Below are 23,419 nucleotides of genomic sequence, written 5' to 3' on the forward strand. Positions count from 1 at the left end.
ATTGCTACTGATGAGTTATATCCAAGTTTAAAATGTTTTTATACACAGTTCTTTGAGAAGGAACTGATTCAGGGGATGGCAACCTAAGGCCTATGGGCCACAAGTGGCTGATGGGGGTCGTTTAACCGGACCCCCACTGCCCGCTTAGTCGGCTCCCGTGCGCCACGCTAAACCGGCACAGAGCAGAGCGGGGACCGCCTTCTCCGATGTTGGCTGGCTTCCCATTGGCTGCAGGAAGCTCCCGCAGCCAATGGGAAGCTGCACACACCTCCTCTGTGCTGGAAGGAGCTCTGGAAATAGCATTTGTGCATGCGTGCGTGCACGCGCACACACTCCGGCCCACCACGGTGTCTGCGGGACCAGTTCGTCCAAGCCACAAAAACTTTGCCGACCCCTGGTTTAGTTGTTTTTTTCAAGTTTAAGATTCTTGAATATTTGGGAGGTCAGCGTAACTAAGCAACTCAGGCCGTGAGCCAAATAATGCATCTAGCCAGAGACTCATCAAGCTTCACTACTCTATGTTTGGCACTTCTAAATTGAGAATTAAAAGGCTGTACAGAATGTGGAATGCCACAAGCACATGCAGCACGGCTAGAACTTTGGAGGATCTTTCATGGGGGACGGTGAAGAGAACCTTTTCAAACTAAAGCTTTTGCTGACAGTTTGATCCCAGCCAAAAGTTAGCTTTCTGAGCTTTAAAGATTGCGGGAAAAAGATATGTTCATCCCGAGTCAGGAAATGTGTTTTAAAAACTTTGCAATTACACATAAACTTGGCGTTACTAGTATTGGTAACAAAACTGTCCTTTATGTATCCAGTGGCAAATATATCAACTAACTGATCAACTAGGTAATTAAACTAACCTTGTGAAAGGCCAGGAACCACAGACGCATGGAGCTTAGGCTTTTATCATTGCCAGCTTGGAGAACTAGAGGGGTGAGGCAAAATTTGAACTGGAGTTCACTCAGTCACAGCACTACCGGCATCTGTTATGCAACTCTGCTTCTGAAAACTTGATTCAACACCCTCAAAATTTTCCTTTATTCTTATGGTCACAGACCAATGAGCTTGCTAAACTGAATGTTAACTTTGCACTGTTTAGCAACAGAGGTAGGGGAGTTACTATATATTTCACTCAAAAATCCAGGTAACCTGGCCAGGAAAAGTGGCATATGTAGAATACCTGCTGTCCTATAAAGGTGGTTTAATCCATGTTGGAGTTTCCTACATTAAGAGCAGGGAAGCAAACTGAACAGGTGGCAATTTCAAAATCTTTGTTTATTGCACTTCTTAGCTTGATTACATGCCAGCCATAATCTTAAATGGTAGGTTAATAAATCAAGGGATTGATTTCCACATCCCAGGACAGAATCGTGTTTCCTGGCAGCATCTACTAGATTCTGTGAACCATCTTCACTAGTTTTAGAGAGCTAGGCTCCTATTTTAGGGAACTAGTGGTTTATGGACTACAATTTCAGCAAACGGAGAGTTGCATTATAACAACATCTCTCCTACCCCTCCTGCCCAGAAAAAGAAAACGTCTGGGGAATATAAGGGTGTTTACAACAGCATAGGTAAATTACAAGTTTGGGAAATGTGATGCTAATACTCGCTTTTCTTAAAATACGATCATACTGTTTCTCAGATATCCACTATACAAAATGCCTGTTTCTTAGCAGAAGATGTAACTCTCACAACTAGATGACAACAAGTATAGCATTATGTTGAATAGACCTTTATTAATAAAGTGGCAAGTGTTATTCATGAACTCTCCATTAGATTCATAAATTTTGATGCAATACTAGCAGCTCAAATAATGAGTATTAGCCTATCGTTTATTCATCATGAAGAACATACATACATATAAATGTCTGTCATGTGCAACTTTAAAGGGTTGAGTAGTTGGGTGATAGCCAGTGGTAATCATACCGAGAGCAGACCTATCGAAATCAAAGGATCTACTCACAGTATGTTAGCTGATTATCTTCTACAATAACATGCTGAAATATAATGAATTTGAACTTTCATTTTTGTATATGTTGTACCTTCTGTTAATTACCCTAACACACAACAATTCAAGTGTCGAAAGTTCAAGAAACTATACAAGAGCGCTATTTGAACTGGCAAGCCGTAACCAAACTTGTAGAGTAACTCATTACTTCACTTAATTTACAGCTAACAGGCTCAATATGACCATACTTGGAACATTCTTTATGAAGTCTGATCTCTAAAATGAATGGGAGCCTCCTGTATATTTTACAGTGAAGTCACATCTAGCAAATCAGTTTCTTCACTGTTCTCTAAATCTAACAATGGATTTAAAATATGCCTAACTCAGTGTTGGGTTTAAGCCTAAGAATACAAGTATGTCTTATTACAATTTTTTTTCTCTACAAATTTTCATTTTGTTTTGAAGGAAAACCCTCCACGAATATCAGAACACCCTCATCTTCCAATTTTTTCATCAACTACAACAACTTGCAAGAGAAAGAGAGAAGAAACCAACCAATAGAAGAACCAATAATAATGAACAAGCAAGGAGTAAAGTATGGTCACAAAAGAAAAGAAGATGCAGAGCATTAATTTGTTATATGTAATATTAGATATAGCCCTCAATCACCATTAGTGGGGGTTTTCCTGCATTTTTGCTCCCTTTTAGAAGGCTGAAGATGAAAAGGGCTTCGGTGGTCACTTTCTTTGAATTCCTACATGCACTACCAGCATCAAGTGGCCACAATTTATATATCTTAAAGAGAATTATTAGCATTATAATATAAGGAACTGTAATAATTAGGTAGTGAAAGAAAACCTACTTTATTCAACCACAGGGGAAACAAACCAGTACAATCCAATACATAGAGATCCAAGTGAGTCATGTTGAGAAATTTATAACCCATTTCTGGAGCTTATGTAATGTCCTAATGACATAAGTGTAGCAATTCAGATTCTTCATGTTCTTTCCCCCCAGAAAGTCTTATGGGGTCTATTTAGGCAACCTATATTGATAACATCTGAACAGCGATCAGATGCAACATGGAAACTGGATCAAGTTAGAGCTTTTCCATTCACAATTCATTTAAAAGCCCATTACATCTCATAATTAAATCCAGAAAATCCAGAAACTGTTTTTCCTTCACAAGAATGTCAAAAAAGTATACTGCTAAGTTGTTCTCTAGCTCAAGTATGACTCCTAACTTCAATCTGCCCTAAAGGTTAGAGCTCATTTTAATATGTAGGACAGTAACCTTCTTGCTATAGGGAAGAGGCTAGTAACATGCATTTTAATCTTAGAAAAGAGCATAGTAGAGCTGAAATAGAGGGTTATCTTTCAAGGAAGCGGAACAGCCAACAATTTAGGAAATGGTTGTTGTGTAAAGAGATATGCAAAACAGAAAAATTGTGATAAAATTCAATTTTATTTATGCAGCTTATCTAACTTTTTTTGCAAGGCTCATCAATATTGACTGTTGACTCATCAATATTGACTAGAAGTGTAGTATACATGCCACTTCGTAAAGTATTGCTTAATAGATCTAGATACTTCTTTACAATGCTTTAGACACTGACAGATTGGATCTGCACCAAAACTACACCCGTATTTCTTGAGTTAAAAACTGCAGTTTATTAACTGTACTTCCTTGAATACTTGTACATGTAGCTGCAATGATACATGTTTTTTTTGGCTCTACACTTGCTGGAGCACTGTTAATGCAAACTATTTGTTTTGACATTCTGCCTCATACTAAAAAAACAACCCTCCATAAAGTGCTTTCCAGCATCAGTGTTTTTCCTTAACTACTCTCAAAAGGCAAATGTTACCAAGGAGCTGGAGCTATCCCAAACATTCAATAGTCAAGAGAGCAAAAGTCACTACTGCTAGAAACAGAGAGCTTGGTCTTAGTCGTTGATCCAGAATTATTGCGTCCTCCGAAGAAATAGCCTGATGACATGAAAAGCAACACAGCAATTTATTTTTTGCTGGTTTTGAGCGGAACATGTGATCCCTTGATATTGAGCTTCTCCACAGAAGGTTTAGGCTTCCTGGGTCCCTCAATGGATACCCTTGGGCGGGGGGTCTTCTCTCTGAAATAGTATTTAGAAAGATAGAATACTTAATGTTTGGTTATCCAAAACAACTTGCACGATATTAGTTGGTCAAATAACTTAAAGGGAAACAGGTTAGGAAAAATAAGCGCACTGAACTCTCATAGCCAGATAACAACCAAGCAACCGCAAAGACTATACTGTATTATTATCAGTTTCCTCACAAAACTAGAAGGTGGAACCTGGGTTCAAATTCTCCCTCCCCTCTTTCATTTCATTTTAAGAATTACAAGACTTAAATCAATATACACCTATAGGTGTATATTGCAGAGACTTTCCTAACGGGAGAGGAACTGAAGTAGCCAGATATGACACAGCCTTTTACCCCCAGCCCAATTTACATTCATCTTAATCCATGCGGGACTATTAGGTGAATCCCTTGTTTCTTCCACAGGCTCTATTTTTCTGAAGGCCCTTCTCATGAAGGTGTCGAACTGAAACTGGAAAGTTCAGGATCAAGACTGGGTCTCCCACACCTGCAATCCAGCCGCAACACAAGTGTGCTTGCATGGGTGCATGGGTGGTGCATCACAACACTTGTCAACAGCAGTCAGCAAATGTTATTGCACAAAACTGTCAAAGCACAGCAGACATCTACTTCAACGAGAGCATTCTGACATTCTTTTTTCTCACAGAAAACTGGGAAAGCAGCGCAACAAGACAAGGTATAAATCATACCTCCTTGTTGCATCTTCCTTGTTTATCTGATAGCTGTTTCTATGTCTTGGTGCTTCTATACCATTTCTTGTTCCTGAGGGCTTGTACCTCAGAATCTCCTTTTGCCATTGTTCATCAAATGCACGAGCTTCACCTGTGCAACAAATGAAATTTTAAAGTGAGCATCCTTACTTTATGCAACCAGTGCAGTAAGTGTTTAAAGGTACTATAGCCCCATACAAAACACGAATAGGGGGTGAAGTGGAGAGGAAACAGATATACGGTACTAAATTTTATGTATATGTATGTGCACCTCTGTAAAACATTGGGAGAACTGTGTTACCCATGTAAGCCACAAGGTTTCTTACCTTCATCTAAATTGACAAATTCTTGATTCAGTTCCTCATCACCAGTTTTGTTGTTCTTGGCCTTCTGAACAACATGAGCACGATCTTGAATGTGATGACCAATCGACATTTTTTCAAGCCCAGTTTCAGAATCTTTAAGTGCTTTTCTGGTTTCTTTAATCTGTATACACACACACACACACACACACACACACATTAAAAAGTCACCACTGAGAAACAATATTTTCAGTTAGTATTTTGGATTTCCCTATTCAAGCAAACACAGTTATGAACACAGTGTATGCACATATATTCTCTGCTGTAAACAAGGAGTGAAGTGAAAAGAAAACAGAGTGTCAAACACACAACATATGCTAACATCTGAACACAACATAGAACCAAACACAGTTGGAGCTTTGCCTTCATTTGTACTGCAGCAGTTGCCACTTTGAAGAGATAAGCAGCTGTTCCATTTAAAAAACAGCTTCTTTCTTCAGCAGCAAGAACTGATGCAGCAAAAGGAGGGCGGACAAGGAAAATACCCAGTTGTGTACTTAATACTTTTCCCTGCATTCACTATTACTTGTTGAACTATGGCCACAACATGCAAGTCTATGATCCACCCAAAAGCAGAGCTGGGATCTATTCCTACCACCTCAAGGTCTTGATATTATTCTCTGTTAGAATGGTTTCAAAAACCACCAAAGTCTAATCTAAATATAGCCTGTGAATGGACCTTTCAGCTACAGAGATAAGTGTGTGTTGGTATTTGCTACATGAAAGGGACACCAACTATTAGTATGTCATGCTAACCAACTTGAAAATCTTGGCTTCTGCTTATCGGCATGCTCATAGGTATATTATTAGAAGCTTTTTGATAACCAAGTACTGGCTAGAGCTCTGAAGCGATCTGCTATATGTTATTTTCAACAGCCTTCTGCATATATATAATCATTCATGAACCTGACTTCAGGGTTCAAATTCAAATTTCTCAACAAAATTAGATGTAACAGCTGTGAGGAAGCAAATGAAAGGGCATCTTAAGCATTATATAAGCATTTAAAAGTCAAGTACTTGGTCTGAACAGATGACACCTATTTTATGCCACTGCCAGTTATTTGTAGCATTGTGAGATATATTCATGTGTATTGTTGCTTAGCTTCTTCAATGTTCCTCTTCAACTAATCTCACTGATAAATGTCATAAGAAGCAGTAGGCCAAGTTACACAACACAAACCCATGGTTTGGTACTATGGGATGAACTCTATGCTCACAAATTCACTTGTGCCCACCACTTAGTTGTCTACTTCCAGGAAACCACAGCAAACCACATCTAAATAGGGTTTGTACTTGCTCTGCAAACCAGGGTTGTAAATGGGGTTTAAAATGGTAAAATTACAATTTGTTTACCAGTTATGAACATGAAGATTTACAAAGCTTATGCTCCCTCTACATTATTACTGCCCCATCCTTCATTCAAAGTCCGTTGATTCATCTCAGTGGGGAACCCCCAAACCTCAAGAGACTAACTTACCCCTCCTGGAGCCACACGTGTCTGAGCTGAAGCCTGGAAAACCTTTGGAGGTTCATCACCCTTCTTGGAATAAGTCATCACTGAGGAAGAACTGAATGAGTGACCATTTGGATCAAGTGCCATTTTATCCTGAAATTTAACATAATAAATGATTAAGAACAGCGCAAACACCAAGACAGGAGTCCATAGCAGTAGCCTAGATTTTATGTTGTACATTGCTCCATTTATTAGGAAAGGTGAAAATCTTATGGGACTGCAACTCTCTCTAGTCTTCAAAATGCCATAAAGGCTGTTCTAAGCCTGCAAAGTGTTCAGAATGACTAAGCAGTGAAGCCATTCACTTGGAGAACAGAATTTAGAACCATGCTTATTTGTGTACATAACAGCAGATTGGTAAAAAGTTGCTTGCCTGGGCACCTGAAGCATGTAAAAACACACTCCATGACACCATATGAATTTAATGAAGAACGCTTGTGTAGTTTTTAGTTTAACATTAAGGAAAATACCAACTTACAAAATTTCTGTGCAATTCCATCATACTGTTTCTCATGTTTGACATCATTCTGTCCATTGCAGAGAAATGATCCCTGAAATCCATGTTCTGCCAGAAGAGAATTGAAAAGATAATTAGAGAGAAACATACATTCACCATGAGGTTCTTGACACCATTTATTTATTTATATATATATATATGCACACACATACATTTTTACTTTTTTGAAGGGCGCACCAGAAGAAGGGAGGCAACCACCTTAAATAACATTAAAAGCAAGCAAGAGTACCAGGGTAAAAAGAGTACAACAACAAAGATTCCATGTGTGTGAGGTGGTGAGCACATGATGCTTTTTAAACCAAGCATTTTGATTTGATTTGTATCTGTCTTTTTCCCTCCGCAGATCTAATAGCAGCTGGGAAGCAGGGAGTAATTCAGAGTGCAGAAAAGGCATTAGTTAGAAAGGCTTAGGCACCATCTTCCAAAGCGACACTTCCCCAATTTCCAAAGCAGCCCTGTGGGGTTTCTAATTAGCAAAACCAAAACCATGGCAGATCCCATGTCACCTCTAGTTTGGCCCTTAGTCTACTAGAGAGGAAATTGTGAGAAGCTTTTTGAAATATAGTTCTCTAGAGGGATCAGAAAGGCATTTCTCATTAACCTCAAATGAACTTGGTCAAAAGATGGACTGATTTCATGTAAGAACTTTTAGGATAGATTTCCCAGACATTGTAAAGTTCTGAAATCCTACTGCACAGTAACTGCCTGAAGTAACTATCAGAAAGGTAACTAAAGTAATGTAATGTTGGAAAAAAGCCAACTCGAAAAATGAAAGTGAATTTGAGAATGTTGCAAGGTATTAAAAGGCAACACTTTGTTGCTGCCTTTTTTCTTTTATACAGTATCATTATGTAGTTATTCACTGGGGTAAAGGGGACAAAAATTTATTTATTTAATTAATTTATTTATTTATTATCATTAAACGCTCAAAAAAGCTGCACTCTTTTCTATGGACTATTTGAATTGGCTAGGCCTAGATCAGGAATTTATGAGTTGATGAAAGAATCCAAGACTCAGATTCCAGTCTATGATTTATTATATGTAATTTAGGAATAAAATTTCACTTGCTGCAAAGGAAAATATGGTCTGTTGAGAGTGCACAACAAGTAGGCTTATATGAAAGACTGTTGACCTGGCTCCAGTGTCTGTTATGATTTCTCAGTTACCAAGGCTTCCGTTTACACAGATACCATTTGTCACATGCATTCCAACCGATGGATTACTAGCACAAGACACATGAAACATTAGCAGAAGCATGCAAAAGCCTTTATAGGAAGTAAACTGGGCTCACTGAGAGGATTAATGTAAGATATAACGGTGACTTTATGTACCATGTGTAGTGAAAAATGCGGGAGAAAAACCGAGGTGGTGCAGGTTTGGCTTTATGCAGCCAACCCTTCCTGTGAGCCCCTGAGAGTGGCCCAGTTGGGGCTTGATTGCCCAGATTAGGAGCCCTTATATGCACAGGTGACAGCTGTGGAGACATCCAGCCCCACCTGGTTGAGGCAGGTACAAATAGTGCAGGGCAACGTGGTTGAGGAGGAAGAGGATAATGGACCAAACACTGCTGAGGCTTCCCACAGTTGAATCTGGTGGGGGGGGGATTGTTTCTTTGGAACTGTTCCTATGGGGTTATTTCTCGTTGTAAGAAGGTTTACTGTTTGAGGGGTTTTGTGTTGTTGCTGTTTGATGAGGTTTTCCTATTCTGTACAAATAAAAATATCTTTTCCCTCATAGACTGACTACCAAAGATCTTTTAAAGAACCTGCAGGGTTAATTGGCAAAACACTGTGTGCCCAAAAGCTTCACATTTGTTGGCAATTAAACCCAAATTCTGTGCAGAACTGGGCACATCTTATAGATATTTGCTTGGTATAGTATATTTTTCTATGCTAGGCTTCAAACAGATCTGTAATTTTTGAGAAAAGGGCCAGGGAAGCAGAAAGAAAGTGGAGCAAATAAAGGAATGGCCAGGGAAACTGAACCTGTGGCATTAACTTCCAAGCCATAATTTCTGGAAGCTTCATCAAAGCATCTCTTGATTGTTTAAACTTCAACCGACAATAGTAGTACCTATACATTTATAAACTGTCTCCTGGAATTATGCAGACTAGAAAATACAGAAGTTGCTGTTCTTATAAGTCCAATGCTCCCTACATTCCATGACCAGTGAACCCACAACCCTGTGGAATACACTCGGATGCAAAACATACTGTGGAGAAACAATTCAGATTGAGAAGAAAATTACTAACTTCAAAATTATAATAGTCCTAGACAAAGCACAGAAAGAAAAGGAAGCAACTTTTCAAGCTCAGCAAGAAGTCAGCAACAGAATGCCAACAATTAAGAGTCAAAGTTGTTAGATAAGCTTATGAAGACAACCAAACTTCAAAGCATATCCCAACCACATTTAGCTAGACTGTCTCTCTAGCATCAAGTAAAAGGCATTATGAGATATCCATTCTACACTTAACGGATTGTGAGGGAGGAAAGAAATAATTTTACTGCTCTTTATCCTCTTGCAGGCAGAGAAGCCAATGAGTTCAAATCTGCACTTTAACACTGAAGAGGGGACCAGAGCATTAAAAGAATTAACATTTTAAAAAACAACTGTTTGCAGACCCCCCAAGACAATGTTACAAGGATTGGGGGGGGGGCATCGCAGATGTTCACTGCTTCTTTAAAAGCTATGTGAGTGCTACTGTGCTGGAAAAATCCTGCAAAATAGCAGGCTATATACCACAGAGCAGTGCAAGGCACACAGATGCGCAGAGTCTCACTCATCACTAAAGGCAGGGGTAGGCAACATTCTAGACGTTGTTGGACAATTCTCATCAGTCCCAGACAGCATGGCCAATGGTCAGTGATGATGGAGGTTTAGTCCAACAACATATAGTCCAACAACATATAGAGGGACAGAGGTTCCCTGCCTTGAGTAATGGTATCATAGACATTATCACACTCCACAGCAACAGCAGTGGACATGCCAACAGGAAGAAGGGGGAAGACGTACTTTGAGCAAAAGAAGAAATCAGTAAACAAACAAGTTTTTCCAACTTGAATGCTGGGAAAATGTGGTGCCTCTATAGTAGAAGTACTACTTTTCAACATTCATTTGAAAAAGGTCTCGGAAGAAACCCAAAGGTGGATAAAGAGTCCTTAAAGAAGTTTCTGGGTATCTACCACATTTCACAGAAATGTTATTCAATGTCAAAGGAGAGAAGCCCATGTCACTAGCATAGTAGACTCAAAGCAGAACCAGCCACTTGCTTGATATAGTGCTATTCTCTAATAACGTAACTTTTTGGAATGTGCACTATTCTATGCATATTAAAAAGAAATAGCATGAGTCCAATAAATAACGTTCTAGACCTCTCTCAATGCAAATACCACTACTGTACTCCAATTCATTGTAACAAGAACAGTTCAGAGACTTTATGGAAAACGTAAGAATGTTTTTACCCTTGTGGCAATTTATTTCATGCATGCAGAAAAGAGAGATGGTCCTACATATTAGCATAGGAAGTTTAATAGTTAGTTCACAAATGGGGGGGGGGAATTCTAAAATGCATTTCACAAGGCTTTCTGCATTGTGGGAGGGGGCCGAAACAGAAACAGACAGACATGCCCACATCAGCAAAAAATTAAAAACTCGTGTTTGTTTAGTATACTAACCATGCCACCAAAACCGCCAAAAGGCATAAGGGGGAAACTCATTCCCTGAAAGAGAAATACCAGCTCATATAAATTACTGCATTAGTGCTATTGTCTAAAGCAGCCTTCACCAACCTGGCAACCTCTTGATGGGAGACTACAACTCCCATCAGCATGGCAAAGTCTGGTCTAAAGAATGAAAGCATGCAGGGTACATTCAGTTTGTGGTTTTTCATGAAATCTTCAGCTGCTATTTGCATAAGTGGCACAGCTCACTCTTTTTGCCACTTAGTTTACCTTCTAAATTTTGAGTGACATTTTCACCTTACTGAAGAGGCTGTATGTGCTATTGGTCCAGGCAAATGTGTTGTACCATCATCTTGCCTTGTCTCCTTTTTTACTGGAACTTTTGTCACCCCAACACTTGAGTTTTTAAACTGTTAAATTCCAGCATTGTACTTGATCACCTAGGAATTTCATAAATTTCCAGCTGCAGATTTAATATGCTATAAACTAACTTAGTTATGTCATAATCCCAGAGCTCAGCTAACTTCATTAACCTGTCTTATTACCGCTGGCCCATTTGAGACAAATTGGGACAATTTGGGGAGCAAACCAGTGCAAATGGAATCTTGCAAATTCAGCACTGTTCACACAACAACTTTTTGAAAACTGAGCCTACACTTCCAACAGAGTGGAAGAGGAAACTTGTATGCAGGAGATGTATTTTTTAATTATTTATATTTTATTGAAAACATTTCAATTAAACAAAATAATGTGCAAAAGACAAAAAAAGAAACTAAAGATGCATAAAAAATACAACAAAAAGAAAAGAAAGAATGGAAAGAAAAACACTATAATTCTATACATACTAGTCAAATACAAATGCATTTAAATGAAAATTTTAATTTAATCAATATATATTTATTTTTAACGTACTATATTTTTTATAAATGCAGGAGAAGTATTTTACGGTTTCTTCTGGGACAGAGAAGGACCAAAAACTAAAGTGAATACTATTCTGGATGGGCCTTTAGGACAACAACATGCTTATATCACCAAGCATTAGAGATCTGTATTTTAGTATACTGACCATGCCACCAAAACTGCCAAAAGGCATAAGCGGAAAACTCGCTGCCTGAAAAAAAAGCATTAGTTCAAGTAAATTTGTATATTAGTAACATGGTTTAAAGATTAAAATACAAAAGGAAGGCATGCCCAGATCACCAGAAGACAGAGTTTAGCATTTAGTATACTAACCATGCCACCAAAACTGCCAAAAGGCATAAGGGAACAGCTCATCGTCTGAAAGAAAAATATCACCTTATGTGAATTGCTGCACTACAACGATGTGTCAAATGGTTCAAATTAATAGGGGGGAAACTAAAAACTCCCTAACTCAAATTTAAATAAGGCACAGCATAACCAAAACAATAAAGGACCAAAATAGATGTGACGGTGGCAGCCGTACTGTTTACATGTAAGCAGGGGATGGGTTAAATTATTACTACTGGAGGGATAAGAGACAAACCCTCCACCACGTAATCTTCTTATGATCCATTATCCAAACTCTTCCCATCACAACCTGGATCCATTATCTGACGTGAACTAGGCTGAGTGAACAGTGCCATGGACAACAAGCTTCAGACAAGTAAGACAAGGGAAGCAGAATTATTCCATTCCTCTCACTCCTATGCATCCCTTTTGATGCTACAATTAGATGCCCCCCACCCCTGCTTTGTACATGACCAGGGAAATGACATGAAGAAAAAGGGCTGCTTCTGTCACATCTAATGTGGTCCCCAAGATAGGCACTTTCAATTTAAACATAGTTTATACTAAGGTTTGAATACATGTGCTTTTGTGTACCAAAGTATTGCCATGTACCTTTAAGTTCTGTACAGTACTTTACAATTTTCCTGCTTTTCCAGACACTCAATTCTATTTATTGAGTATTAGCCAGTTCAGATGGAGAGAAGTTGATTAAAACCAACAAATCTGTTCCTACTCAACAGATAAATTTTGGTAACTAAATTTCAAAGAGCTAGAATAAACTGCAGGTCACAAAAATTAAAATAAGTGATGCAGCTACTCTGCTACAAGCATTCATTTTATGTAAAAGCAAGAGATTAATGTAGAGTTAGCAATGAAATACATACATATTCCCTAAAATATTCATAGAACCCTGGCGTTAAACCAAATAATCTCTCCCATGTCAGCAGTTTCAAAGGTCATTGCAAAGAAGTTCTGAGTAAATCTATCACCATATACAGAAGGGTCTGACTTATAAATCCACAGTGAAGAAATTATATGCTAGTACACACATATAAATAGTTGATGCTATAAACACCATCTAATATGAGAATTCAGCCAACTGGTCTTGAATATCTCTGCATGAAAAAATGAGAGTCTGGATATAAATCTGAATTCACAAAAGCATACATGAAAGGTATACTTACATCAAGCTATCGCATCAAAATGCATTTTACTACAATGGTCATTTTGTACTTATTCATTTAACACTATGTTTTACAAAGCAAAGGGTCATGGACATGCAAAGCCAACTCTGCCCATCTATAACCTACCATCTCTATCCCCTTCGATCCTAAGATTCATTTATTTATTTCTATCCTCATGTAATCCCTACTCCTTTGTTTCCCCAGAGTCAGAAAACTTCATTTGGCTCCTGCAACAGTAACTTTACTTTATTCTGGAGGGCAGGAGGAATTCAGACGCACACTTGGAACATCTTCCCAGCACTCAACCAAAGATGAGTATTTATTCAGATAAGTGATGCTGCCACAGCAGCCTGTTTTGCAATACAGTAAAAAGTACCGTAAGCAAGCTTATGCACATTCAATTTGTGTGCATTCAGCTTTACGTGCTTGGGGGGAAATAAAAACAATTAAAAGGGGGCAGAAAGGGAACAGGCATCTAGGGGAAAAGACTTTGGCAATCCCACCCACCATTGCACCTCATGTGTTTTGACTAAATGCAGTTTTGGCTTTAGGTGCAATCCCCAGAATGTAACCCCCACATAAGTTGCAGTCTTACTGTATATTGTTTGTCCTTCCACAAATACGGACTAGAAGCTTTTCAGCAGCAATGCTCTAATTGGTGTTAAGATTAATCTCTTAACAAAGGAACATTTTTAACATTACGTATGACCAATCCCAATTAGACTACTGATGGCTGCAAATTTTCTAAGAAGCTGGTTGCTTCATGTTAACTGGGCCTGATTTCATTAAGAGAAAGGAAAGGAAATAATAATGCTAAATAACAGACAAAAGCAATACTGTACGTGGAAGTAACATAAGCTCACATCATTTCAGAGGGAGAATCATTTTAAACATTACTCTTAGAGAACTTGATTGTTTCCAGGTTTCTACACATTATGTCCTTGTAAAATGAATGCAATAACACACAGTCTGCATAAATCCAAGACAGTCATCATCACAGCAGCCTTACTTCCTAAATGCAAAGCCCATCCAGCTGGGTAATTCTATCCCCCAGTCAGACTCTTACTGCTTTGGTGTATCCTTCTGTAACTGGATATATTGAGACCTAGGATTGTTTTCAACTCCTAAAAAAGCATTGCACTCTGGTTATAAACTGCTGCCCCTTTGTATGCTTATGCTTGTAGTAATTTCATGAAGAGCTTACTAGGGTCCCCCAAAACACATTATAATCCTAAATAGCATTCTTACAAAGTTTGGGGTTTTTTAAGACCATAAAAAGTCACATACAATATACAGTGTCAAGATACATAGAGTCATTGAACTTTAAAATAATCTGCCACGTGCAACACAGAGTGTTGTATGTATACTCTACTTCAAAAGGTAAGACACTATTTCAGCTGCTGTCAACTACCATGATTTTTTAATTTATTTGTTCAAAACACAATGCTAGGCTACAACTCTCATCATCTCTGAACATCAACCTTGCTGTCTGGGACCAATGGAAATTCAAAGTTCAAAACATCCAGCAGGCTAAAGGTTCCCCAGCTCTGCTACAGAGACATTTTAAGACACAACTAAATGACTAAACAACAACAACAAAGCATATAGATTGGTCAGCATCAAATACTTAAAAAAATAATACTTTGCCATTGCCAGAAAAACAAGCTTGTAAAAAACTTGAATGGCTGAAAGAACTCTATTTAGAAACAGTGCTTAGGCAGTCTCTGTGTGTTCCAACAATTGTTGTACCAACTTGGCCCATCAATTTAAATGCAATTGTTTCAGATAGGTGAATTGAATTGGCATACTTACAGATACCAAGTATGTTTATAAGGAACATATTCTGGGCCCTTTTCTGTTCAACCAGGTCAGAATAACTCCCCGATTTCTGATCCATGTAAGGTATGAATCTCCACAGCCAAAAAGATTTCTACTGTCCAGTGTAGAGTTGTGCAATGGTTTAAGGTAGCTTCCCAAGTTCTAACGTACTCTCTTAGATGTGCAATATGTATGGCAGGCAATCAGAGCAAGAGTGTTTGGAATTTGTTTTTTAAGTGATAGCAAATAAAATGTGATGGCTTTAATGGGGGTGTTTGCATTGCTCTATCTGGTCTTTTTTAAAGACAAATGATTAATTAACTATGTATTCTTTTCTGAATTGTAGACATAAGCCTGTAATTCAAAGCAGGGGTGGGGGACCTCTTTCAGCTCAAGGGCCACATTCCATTCTGAGCAACCTTTTCAGGGTCACATAACAGTCAGTACAGCAGCTAATGTCATTTTTTTACTTCTGTACAATACACTAGTTTCTGCATACATTCCCACACACCCCTGTATCCTCCTGGAGACAAGCAAGAGCTATTATCAGAGTTCAGGGAAACGTTTGACTAAATATAAGTTCCCAGGCTTGCAATTGCAACAAAAGATGGAGAAGCCCAAGTGCATCTTTGCATATCTGATTAAATGTTTAAGCATTTGCTGAAATGTCTGGTGCTGCTCACAAAAGCAGAACTGATCTCAAGCAAACCCAACTGTTACATTACAAATAGAAATGCTTCTAAACTAGAAGCACAAGATCTGGTGGCTACCCTGCAGGTGACAGTTTCTGCTGCTGCTAGCTTTATTAAAGCATCAGTTCCCACTGTATAGGTTACTTATCTTGGCACAATTCCACACCCCCTGTGGTTATGTTACCCATGAATGCAAATTCCACAGGCTTAGTTTTGACACTAAGTAGCCAACAGAAGATATTGTAAAAGTCAACACACCTAAATAAATACAGAGTCTTCCAAACCCCAGGAACCAAAACAAAAACGTAACCATAACATTATTTTGAAGCAGAAATATTACTTTATCATTACACAAGTGGATACCTTGTACAATACGTAGTGAATATAGAAGTAAAGCAAAAAGTGTTACAGTTTCATATTTGAAGTTGCTACGTCTATTAAGTTTCCTGTCAATTTATTTAAGTTCTATATCAGCTGATGCCAAGACTTGCAATATCAGCAAGACTGCAACCCTAACCATGTCCATTCAGAAGTTAAGTCCTTTTGAATTCAATGGGGCTCACCATTAGGATTGCAGCCTTACATGGAATATACTATCACGTCACTAAGCATGATGTTATAGTACTGTTACAGGTTTGCATAATCAGATAAACTTAAGAATCAATTTGCCAACTAATACATCTTTCTACAGGAGATGGGATCAGTTAGAATGCAAGTTTCAACACCTTAAACCATGTTTAGTTTATTTGCTCCATGACTTAATATTCTAGGTTTTGGTGGTTAGTTACAAAGAGAGTTAAACATCATTATCTCTCATTTACATGTGAGATGCACCAAGCGTAAACTGATTGGCCTAAGTACCAAACCATCAACTGGGGGGAGTGAAGAAGCAAGCTGAGATCCACCATACTTTGTCACTGATTACAGGTAATCTGCAAGACTATAAGATGACATACCTTGTGATTGTCTCTCAAAGCAACCTGAGAATCAGGACGTCCTCTTTGATGTAGAGCTCCTTCCCCACCATCTTTAATTGAGAGAAATGGATCTCGTCCAAAAGGTTCAGAAAGGAAACGACGCATATGATCATTGTGTGCGGCAAATGGATCCCTAAAGATAATATTAAAGGGGGGAAGAGAGTGAAACAACTCATATATAGCCATGCATTTAAGAAAAACAGACAAGATTCCAAGGTGTAAAACTGGAGAGAGTGCAGTGTTTACCCTACTTAGGACAGCCACGGTATACTGCTGTCTTAAAGTAAAATCAATACACATTTTGCTGTTACACAAAGAATATTAGGAAGTGGCATACCCAAAACAGTGACTCATACAGAGAGGCAACACAACATCCTCTAAGGTCAGATAATTTTGTAACAGGTAGAATGGGTTCATTCAATCATTATCACTCCTAATGCAGTCAAAATAAAAATAAAAAATCCTTCCAGTAGCACCTTAGAGACCAACCAAGTTTGTCATAGGTATGAGCTTTCGTGTGCATGCACACTTCTTCAGATACACTGAAACAGAAGTCACCAGACCCTTATGCACTCCTACTGCAGACACACAACAAAATTTATTATTCTGAAAGGAAGCCAATTGAAAGGCTTTTAGAGCTTTATAGGAGTCTAAACCATTTCTCTGAGCATGCAGGTAGTTCTTCCAACTGACACTGGTGTGTTCTGGCATCCAGTTTAGAAATGACTGAGATAGTGTATATAATTGTTCTGTTTGTCTGCAGAATTTATTTATTTATTTATTTACAGAAAAGCTTTATTAGAACAGATGGTTCAGTACAAGAGACCAGCCACAGCAGATGACTGTAATATCAAGAGTGTGATAATACAGAGCACTTCTTGGCTAAATAAATGCACAGGACTGTCTTTTGCAGGAGGGAAACTGCTTCTGCACCTGTCTGCGCTATTCAGGAAAAAAACTTGGCAGGACCAGAAAACATTTTGACTGAGATCAACTAGAGCTTCCCTGGAACAGCTGCTTCGTCAGGGAGACATTTATAACCAATTTTATCCTAGACAGTATTTCTAGCTTGCCAGATCAAGATCTCTCCTTGTGAGGCTGAGGAAGCTTTCATATTAGTACACTGTTTTAGAAATTAATTCCAATGTGAAATAGCCCTATCCACTTGCATGATGATCTAGTCTGCAATGTCTAGAATAGTACTTGCTATTACAATTTCAGTTACAATTACAATTTTGTAATTGTTTTATTTTGTAATAGTTGGGAGTCCTGAATTTTGGGAAAGAGTTCATAAAATTGTGAGATTTGAACTAGGAGCTTTGTAGTTCACACTTCCTTTCCCTATACTGATAGGATTCTTTTTCTCAGACTACCATTACATGTTGGCAGTTTCTATATAGGACTTTGTGCATTGCTGGTCTCGGCCTCTATCCATGGTTCTATTGCTTCCCACATTACACAGCATGGGTTCTATTAACAGGCACTCCCTCATGTCACTCCAAATGCAAAAGGGTAGGCAGGCTGGCCTTCTATGCAATGAATTTTCACTTCAAACATGAACCAGACAATCAAGAAACCAAAACAAAGATCCTGCAGAGACGATTCCCAAAATGCTCTAGTGGGTGCTTGCTGTGCACTTTTCAAACTTAATTCCTGCTAAATTGCAAAGGAAATTAAATGACTAGTAAAAGAAATTAGGTGCAGTATTGAGGCTCAGAGTCAGTAATGAACCCTTTGATCCCAATCCAGCAACAGTACTGTGGACCTTCTAGAAGTGGAGTATCCACAGGCCAGTACCTTTGCTTTATTTGCACCTCCCGTCAATTTCTTCCTAAGCAGCAGCAAGATACCTTTAGACTTCTACATAAAGACTAAAAGGACAAGATTGTGGTTAAAAAGAGGGAGGATCGAGTGCAAAGGAAAGAACCTGCCTGTGCATGCAAGCCTTTGGATCAGTGCCACTGCATTTCAATACAGTAGGAGTTGGCTGCAAAGCTGACATAAAAACTGAGAACCTTGTCAAGGACTTTAAAAGAGCAATCTAAAAAGTTGCTGACACTGTGTAAAACCATCCACAAGTTCCATTCAGATTTCAAAGGATGTGACCTTGTACAATTTTAGCTTAAGGGAATACACCAAAGACAGGATTGGGTGTGTACTAACTAAGGGAGTTCCCAAAACAAAAACACCTGCATATACTGTGTTAAGAAAGCATTAGGCCTCCTGAATCCAGCTTAAACTGAGCTATATAATCAAGACAGATTACAATTTTTAAGTATGTACCTAGGCATGAAGATGGCCCACTGAGTTATATAACTTCTGTCTGGGCATTCATCAAGCAAAAGCTAATATCAGATATGGGTTTTAAACCCATTCCAGGTTTAACCAGGACATAAAAGTTAAAAGGTCAACCACAAGCTTGCTACATAGGTCCTCCCCCACCATATCAAATGCTGAAGTTATTTAGGGTTGCTCACAAACATGTAATTAAAGGAAAGTTGCAGAACTTCAGATCCTATACATGTTGAGTGTAAGCCACACAGAGCTCAATTAAACATATAGAGGATCACAGCCTTATTTTTTTATAATACCCATCTACTCAGCCTTATTTCCAGGTAAGCCTATATAGGATTCCAGCATTAAAGGGGGAATATGCAGTGTTTACTCAGAAGTAAGTCCCATTGTGATCAATGGGTGTTATTCCCTAGTAAGTGTGTTTAGAATTAACCAGATACAATGCCTGACATATATAAAATTTATATAAAAAAGAAGAATGATTCCCAGGTGCATTTGGCCTAGATTTCTGCAGGAGAAAAGTAGTATTTTAAGCTATTTAAAAGAACATAAATTCTTTTCTCTCCCCCCATCCCATGTTCTATTGTGACAGGACAAAATGAAATACCGGTACGTTATATATCATTTTCCATGAATTGAAGAAAATGTTTAAAATAACATTTGTGAAAAAAACAGAGGCTTTTTTTGTTAGGCATTTTAGGTACAGAGATTCTGAAAGAGCAGAAAAGACTATTTATGTATGCAACAACAGCAGCAAGAATATTACTGGCCCAGAGATGGAAAGATAAAGTTCCAACCAAAGAAGAATGGCTAATGAAGATGATGGACTATGCTGAAATGGCAAAATTGACCGGGAGAATCAGAGACCAGGATGAGAAGTAGTTTAACAAAGAATGGGAAAAATATATACTGTATATTCCTGCGTATGACTACTTTTTAACCCAGAAAAATCTTCTCAAAAGTCGGGGGTCGTCTTATACACTGGGTCGTCTTATTAATACAGCGAGTATATCCCAAACTCTATATTTTAACTGGAAAAGTTGGGGGTCGTCTTATATGCCCAGTCGTCTTATACACCGGTAATTTATTTAAGAGAACATTGTAAACAACTAAAAACTTTGGAAGGAGTAGGGTAATACTTGTAATGTACAAAACACAATGGAAAGAGGTAATAATGTTGTTAACAAATTAGTTAAAATATGGATAAACTGAAAGAAAAAGGGATTGACATTGAAAACCAGAGAAGGGCGGTGGGAAGTCTTGGGATTCTGAGAATCCTAAAAGTGAAGGCAAACGATATGTTTAAATTGTAATATGTTATGTAAAACTCTCTCTCTCTATCTATCTCTATCTCTCTCTCTCTATATATATATACAGCGGTACCTCGACTTACGAATGACTCGACAACCGAATTTTTCGACTTACGAATGGGGCAAATGGCCGCACACTTACGAATTTCTCAACATCCGAACGGAAACCGGCTGTTTTAGTTAGGGTTTTTTCAACTTTTCCGCTTCCAATGCATTCCTATGGGAAATCGCGTTTCCAATGGCGCTTTTCGACTTACGAATTTTTCGACCTACGAAGGTGCCTTCTGAATGGATTAAATTCGTAAGTCGAGGCACCACTGTATATGAAATAAAAATTTTATGCCTTCTGATTTTCAGTACTTACTCAACATAAAAAACTCAGTTGCAAAAGGGTCATTAATTGTTCTCTAAAAAATGTCTTTAATTGTTGTGCTTTTCCTACTGTGCACTTTCATGCTATTTCATGCTACTGGAGAAGTAACAATGATAAAGGGAACACATTAAAAGATGCTAGGCTTCTGAAAGTAAACACAGAAACAACAACCACTTCTTTGTTATCTGGAAAAAAAAAACAACAACAGCATTTTAAAAAGGCTTTAGAATGGCATCCCTTTCAGCATATCAGCATGAAACTTAAAAACTTCTTGGGAGCAAGAGAAAATAGCCTTGTTTATAGGTGCCACTTTCAGCACCTTGGAAACATGGTAAAAACCCCTTTACTCCCAGGTGCTGAGAACAGCACTGCTCACACCAAATCTTAGCAAGGCACCAAAAGAACACTCCAACCATTCTTTTCCTAAGGAGGCCAGTGGCTCAGTTCCAGAACTCTTGGGAAGGCTTCACACACACACCAAAAAGGAGGGGACCAGGGGTACATTTAAAACCAACAGCTTGTAGGGCAAGCTTTCATGAACTACAGCCCTCTTCTTCCATTGCACGCCTCAAGTAGGCATAACTTACTTTCGTGGGAGTAGAAGGACTAGTCTGGACTGGACCCAAACTTAACTTGGGGCCCCCCAAGGAAATCAATGAGGCCACAAGGCAGTTATTATCGCTTCGATTTAAGAGCCTGCACCCAGATGCAGCGAGGACATGAAAATGCAACTTTTTAATTGCGCCTTCGCAACGGGGGTGGGGAGGCAAATTCTGCTGAAGTGAATATGCAAGGTTGGGGCATAACTGCCAAGTTCTCCCTTTTTTTTAAAGGGAAATTTCCTTATGCTGAATAGGCTTCCTCGCGAGAAAAGGGAAAACTTGGCAGCTATGGGGTGGGGTGGGGGATAATAAAAGAGAATTCAGCCACCTTAAAATGAGGGGCGGGGTGAATTATTGTTGTGCTTGAGCCCGCCCCCCCCCATACATACACCGTCAAGCTCAGCTCTCTCTCTTTTTGACACGTCTGGAGAGAAGGAACGTCAGAAAACGGTCGGCGGGGGTGTGACAAGAAGAGGGAAAGACAACGGAGAGATGCGCATCCCAGCGGGGGATGTCTCGGGGGCAAATGGGGGAAACAACGTCGCCGCCTTCACCGCCTCCCTCCAGGCGACGCTGTGAGGGACGGAGCCCCCTCCCCCCCCACGCACCCCGCCCCCTCATAAGCCAGGCCGACCCTCCCTCCCCCTCACCGAAAGAAAGGATCCTCCTCGAAGATTCTGGACCAACCCCCGAACATGGCTCCGACTCCTGAGGCGCCTCTCTCGCTTCTCCTTCAGCCCGCCGCGTCCCGCTCGAGGTGTTGCAGCCGCTCGCGGGCCTCCCCTGACGACGGGCTCTAAGGAGGCGAACCTCTCGTTCCGCCGCCACGCCCCTTTCCCCTCGCCACGCCCCCCTCGGAACGTGCGCTTCTCTTTCCCATTGGCCCTGGCGAGCATCCAACATGGCGGCGGGCGACAATAGGGCAGGAATGCTGCCATGGCAACGGGCTCTGAGGCAGGGCCTCCCTACTGGGGCCTGGCTGCCTTAAGTGGTCTTCAGTTCACTGTTCCTCCGCCGCTGCCGCTGCCGCTCTCCCTCCGCCCCAAAGTTCTGGCTTCCGGGGAGAAGCTACCCAGCATATGGGGATCGCGGTGCCAAGGAGGCAGCTTCGGAGTGCGCCGAGTTAACATGAAGGCTGCCCGCCCTTCCTTCCTTCCTTCCTTCTTTCTTTTTATCCATCCTTGAGGGGTGTTTTTGTTTTTTAATTTTTTTTTAAACAGGAGTCTGATATAACAACGAATACATAAAACGCGTACACATCTTACAAACGAGAGAGACCAGCAGCAGGTCTAAAAAGCAGGATAATATATCTGAGTTAATTGGTTTTTTTAATATGTAATTTAAATTGCACACTGCTTTGATGTATTTTCCAACTCTCGTATCATTTTTGTGAGGTGACAACCAAAACTATACACAGCATTATCAGAATAATTTGTTTTATTACCACCCCGCACCTTTCCCAATGCAGCTGTATCATGGATTAGTGAGCACATTTAGTTCAGAACAGGCTTCCTCAAGCTCGGCCCTCCAGATGCTTTTGGCCTACAACTCCCATGATCCCTAGCTAGCAGGACCAGCAGTCAGGGATGATGGGAATTGTGGTCTCAAAACATCTGGAGGGTCGAGGTTGAGGAAGCCTGGTTTAGAAGCAGTAAATGAAGGTGCTGGAAGTAGAAAGTGGCCTCTGTTTTAGGAGAGTATGATAATGATGAATGAGGGGAGAGAGAGAAAGAGAAAACGCAACAACCTTCCCTTTATTGATGAAACTTTGTAAGCCTTGCACACCCACCCAATCTTTTGAGGAGTGTGAGATTCCAGGGGGTTGGGAGCTTATCCAGGGTTTGTGTTTCTCATTTGGAAATGAGAAAAAACAGCAGAGACTGTGGTGTCTTTATTTACACATATATACAACCTTCGCTGGAGGGGTTCTAAGCATTACACACCAAGAGGGTCCAGTTCCTCCAATTCCTGCAACCTCTGATTCAAACTGTAAGCCCACCTTGTACTCTGACCCAGTGCCGGATTTACATATATATATTTTTAA

General features: G+C 39.6%; 1 protein-coding gene across 4 annotated transcripts; it reads right to left on the minus strand.

Annotated features, from left to right (window-relative positions):
* Window positions 1–1,719: 1,719 nt before the first annotated feature.
* MLF1 (myeloid leukemia factor 1) lies at window positions 1,720–22,183 on the minus strand. 4 transcript variants are annotated; one of them, XM_035133250.2, is made up of 10 exons: window positions 22,026–22,183; window positions 16,775–16,928; window positions 12,110–12,154; window positions 11,943–11,987; window positions 10,871–10,915; window positions 7,157–7,243; window positions 6,643–6,771; window positions 5,130–5,289; window positions 4,783–4,915; window positions 1,720–4,083 (listed from the first exon to the last, which is right to left on the minus strand). In XM_035133250.2, the coding sequence occupies exons 1-10, from the start codon at window positions 22,070–22,072 to the stop codon at window positions 3,969–3,971; spliced, it is 960 nt and encodes a 319-aa protein (XP_034989141.1). In that variant the 5' UTR covers window positions 22,073–22,183; the 3' UTR covers window positions 1,720–3,968. The 4 variants fall into 4 exon arrangements, with proteins under 4 accessions (XP_034989141.1, XP_034989143.1, XP_034989144.1 ...); XM_035133252.2 differs by lacking the exon at window positions 11,943–11,987; XM_035133253.2 differs by lacking the exons at window positions 10,871–10,915; window positions 11,943–11,987.
* Window positions 22,184–23,419: the final 1,236 nt, after the last annotated feature.

The sequence above is a fragment of the Zootoca vivipara genome, chromosome 5 (genome assembly GCF_963506605.1).
Source record: "Zootoca vivipara chromosome 5, rZooViv1.1, whole genome shotgun sequence".
Classification (NCBI taxonomy): Eukaryota; Metazoa; Chordata; class Lepidosauria; order Squamata; family Lacertidae; genus Zootoca; species Zootoca vivipara.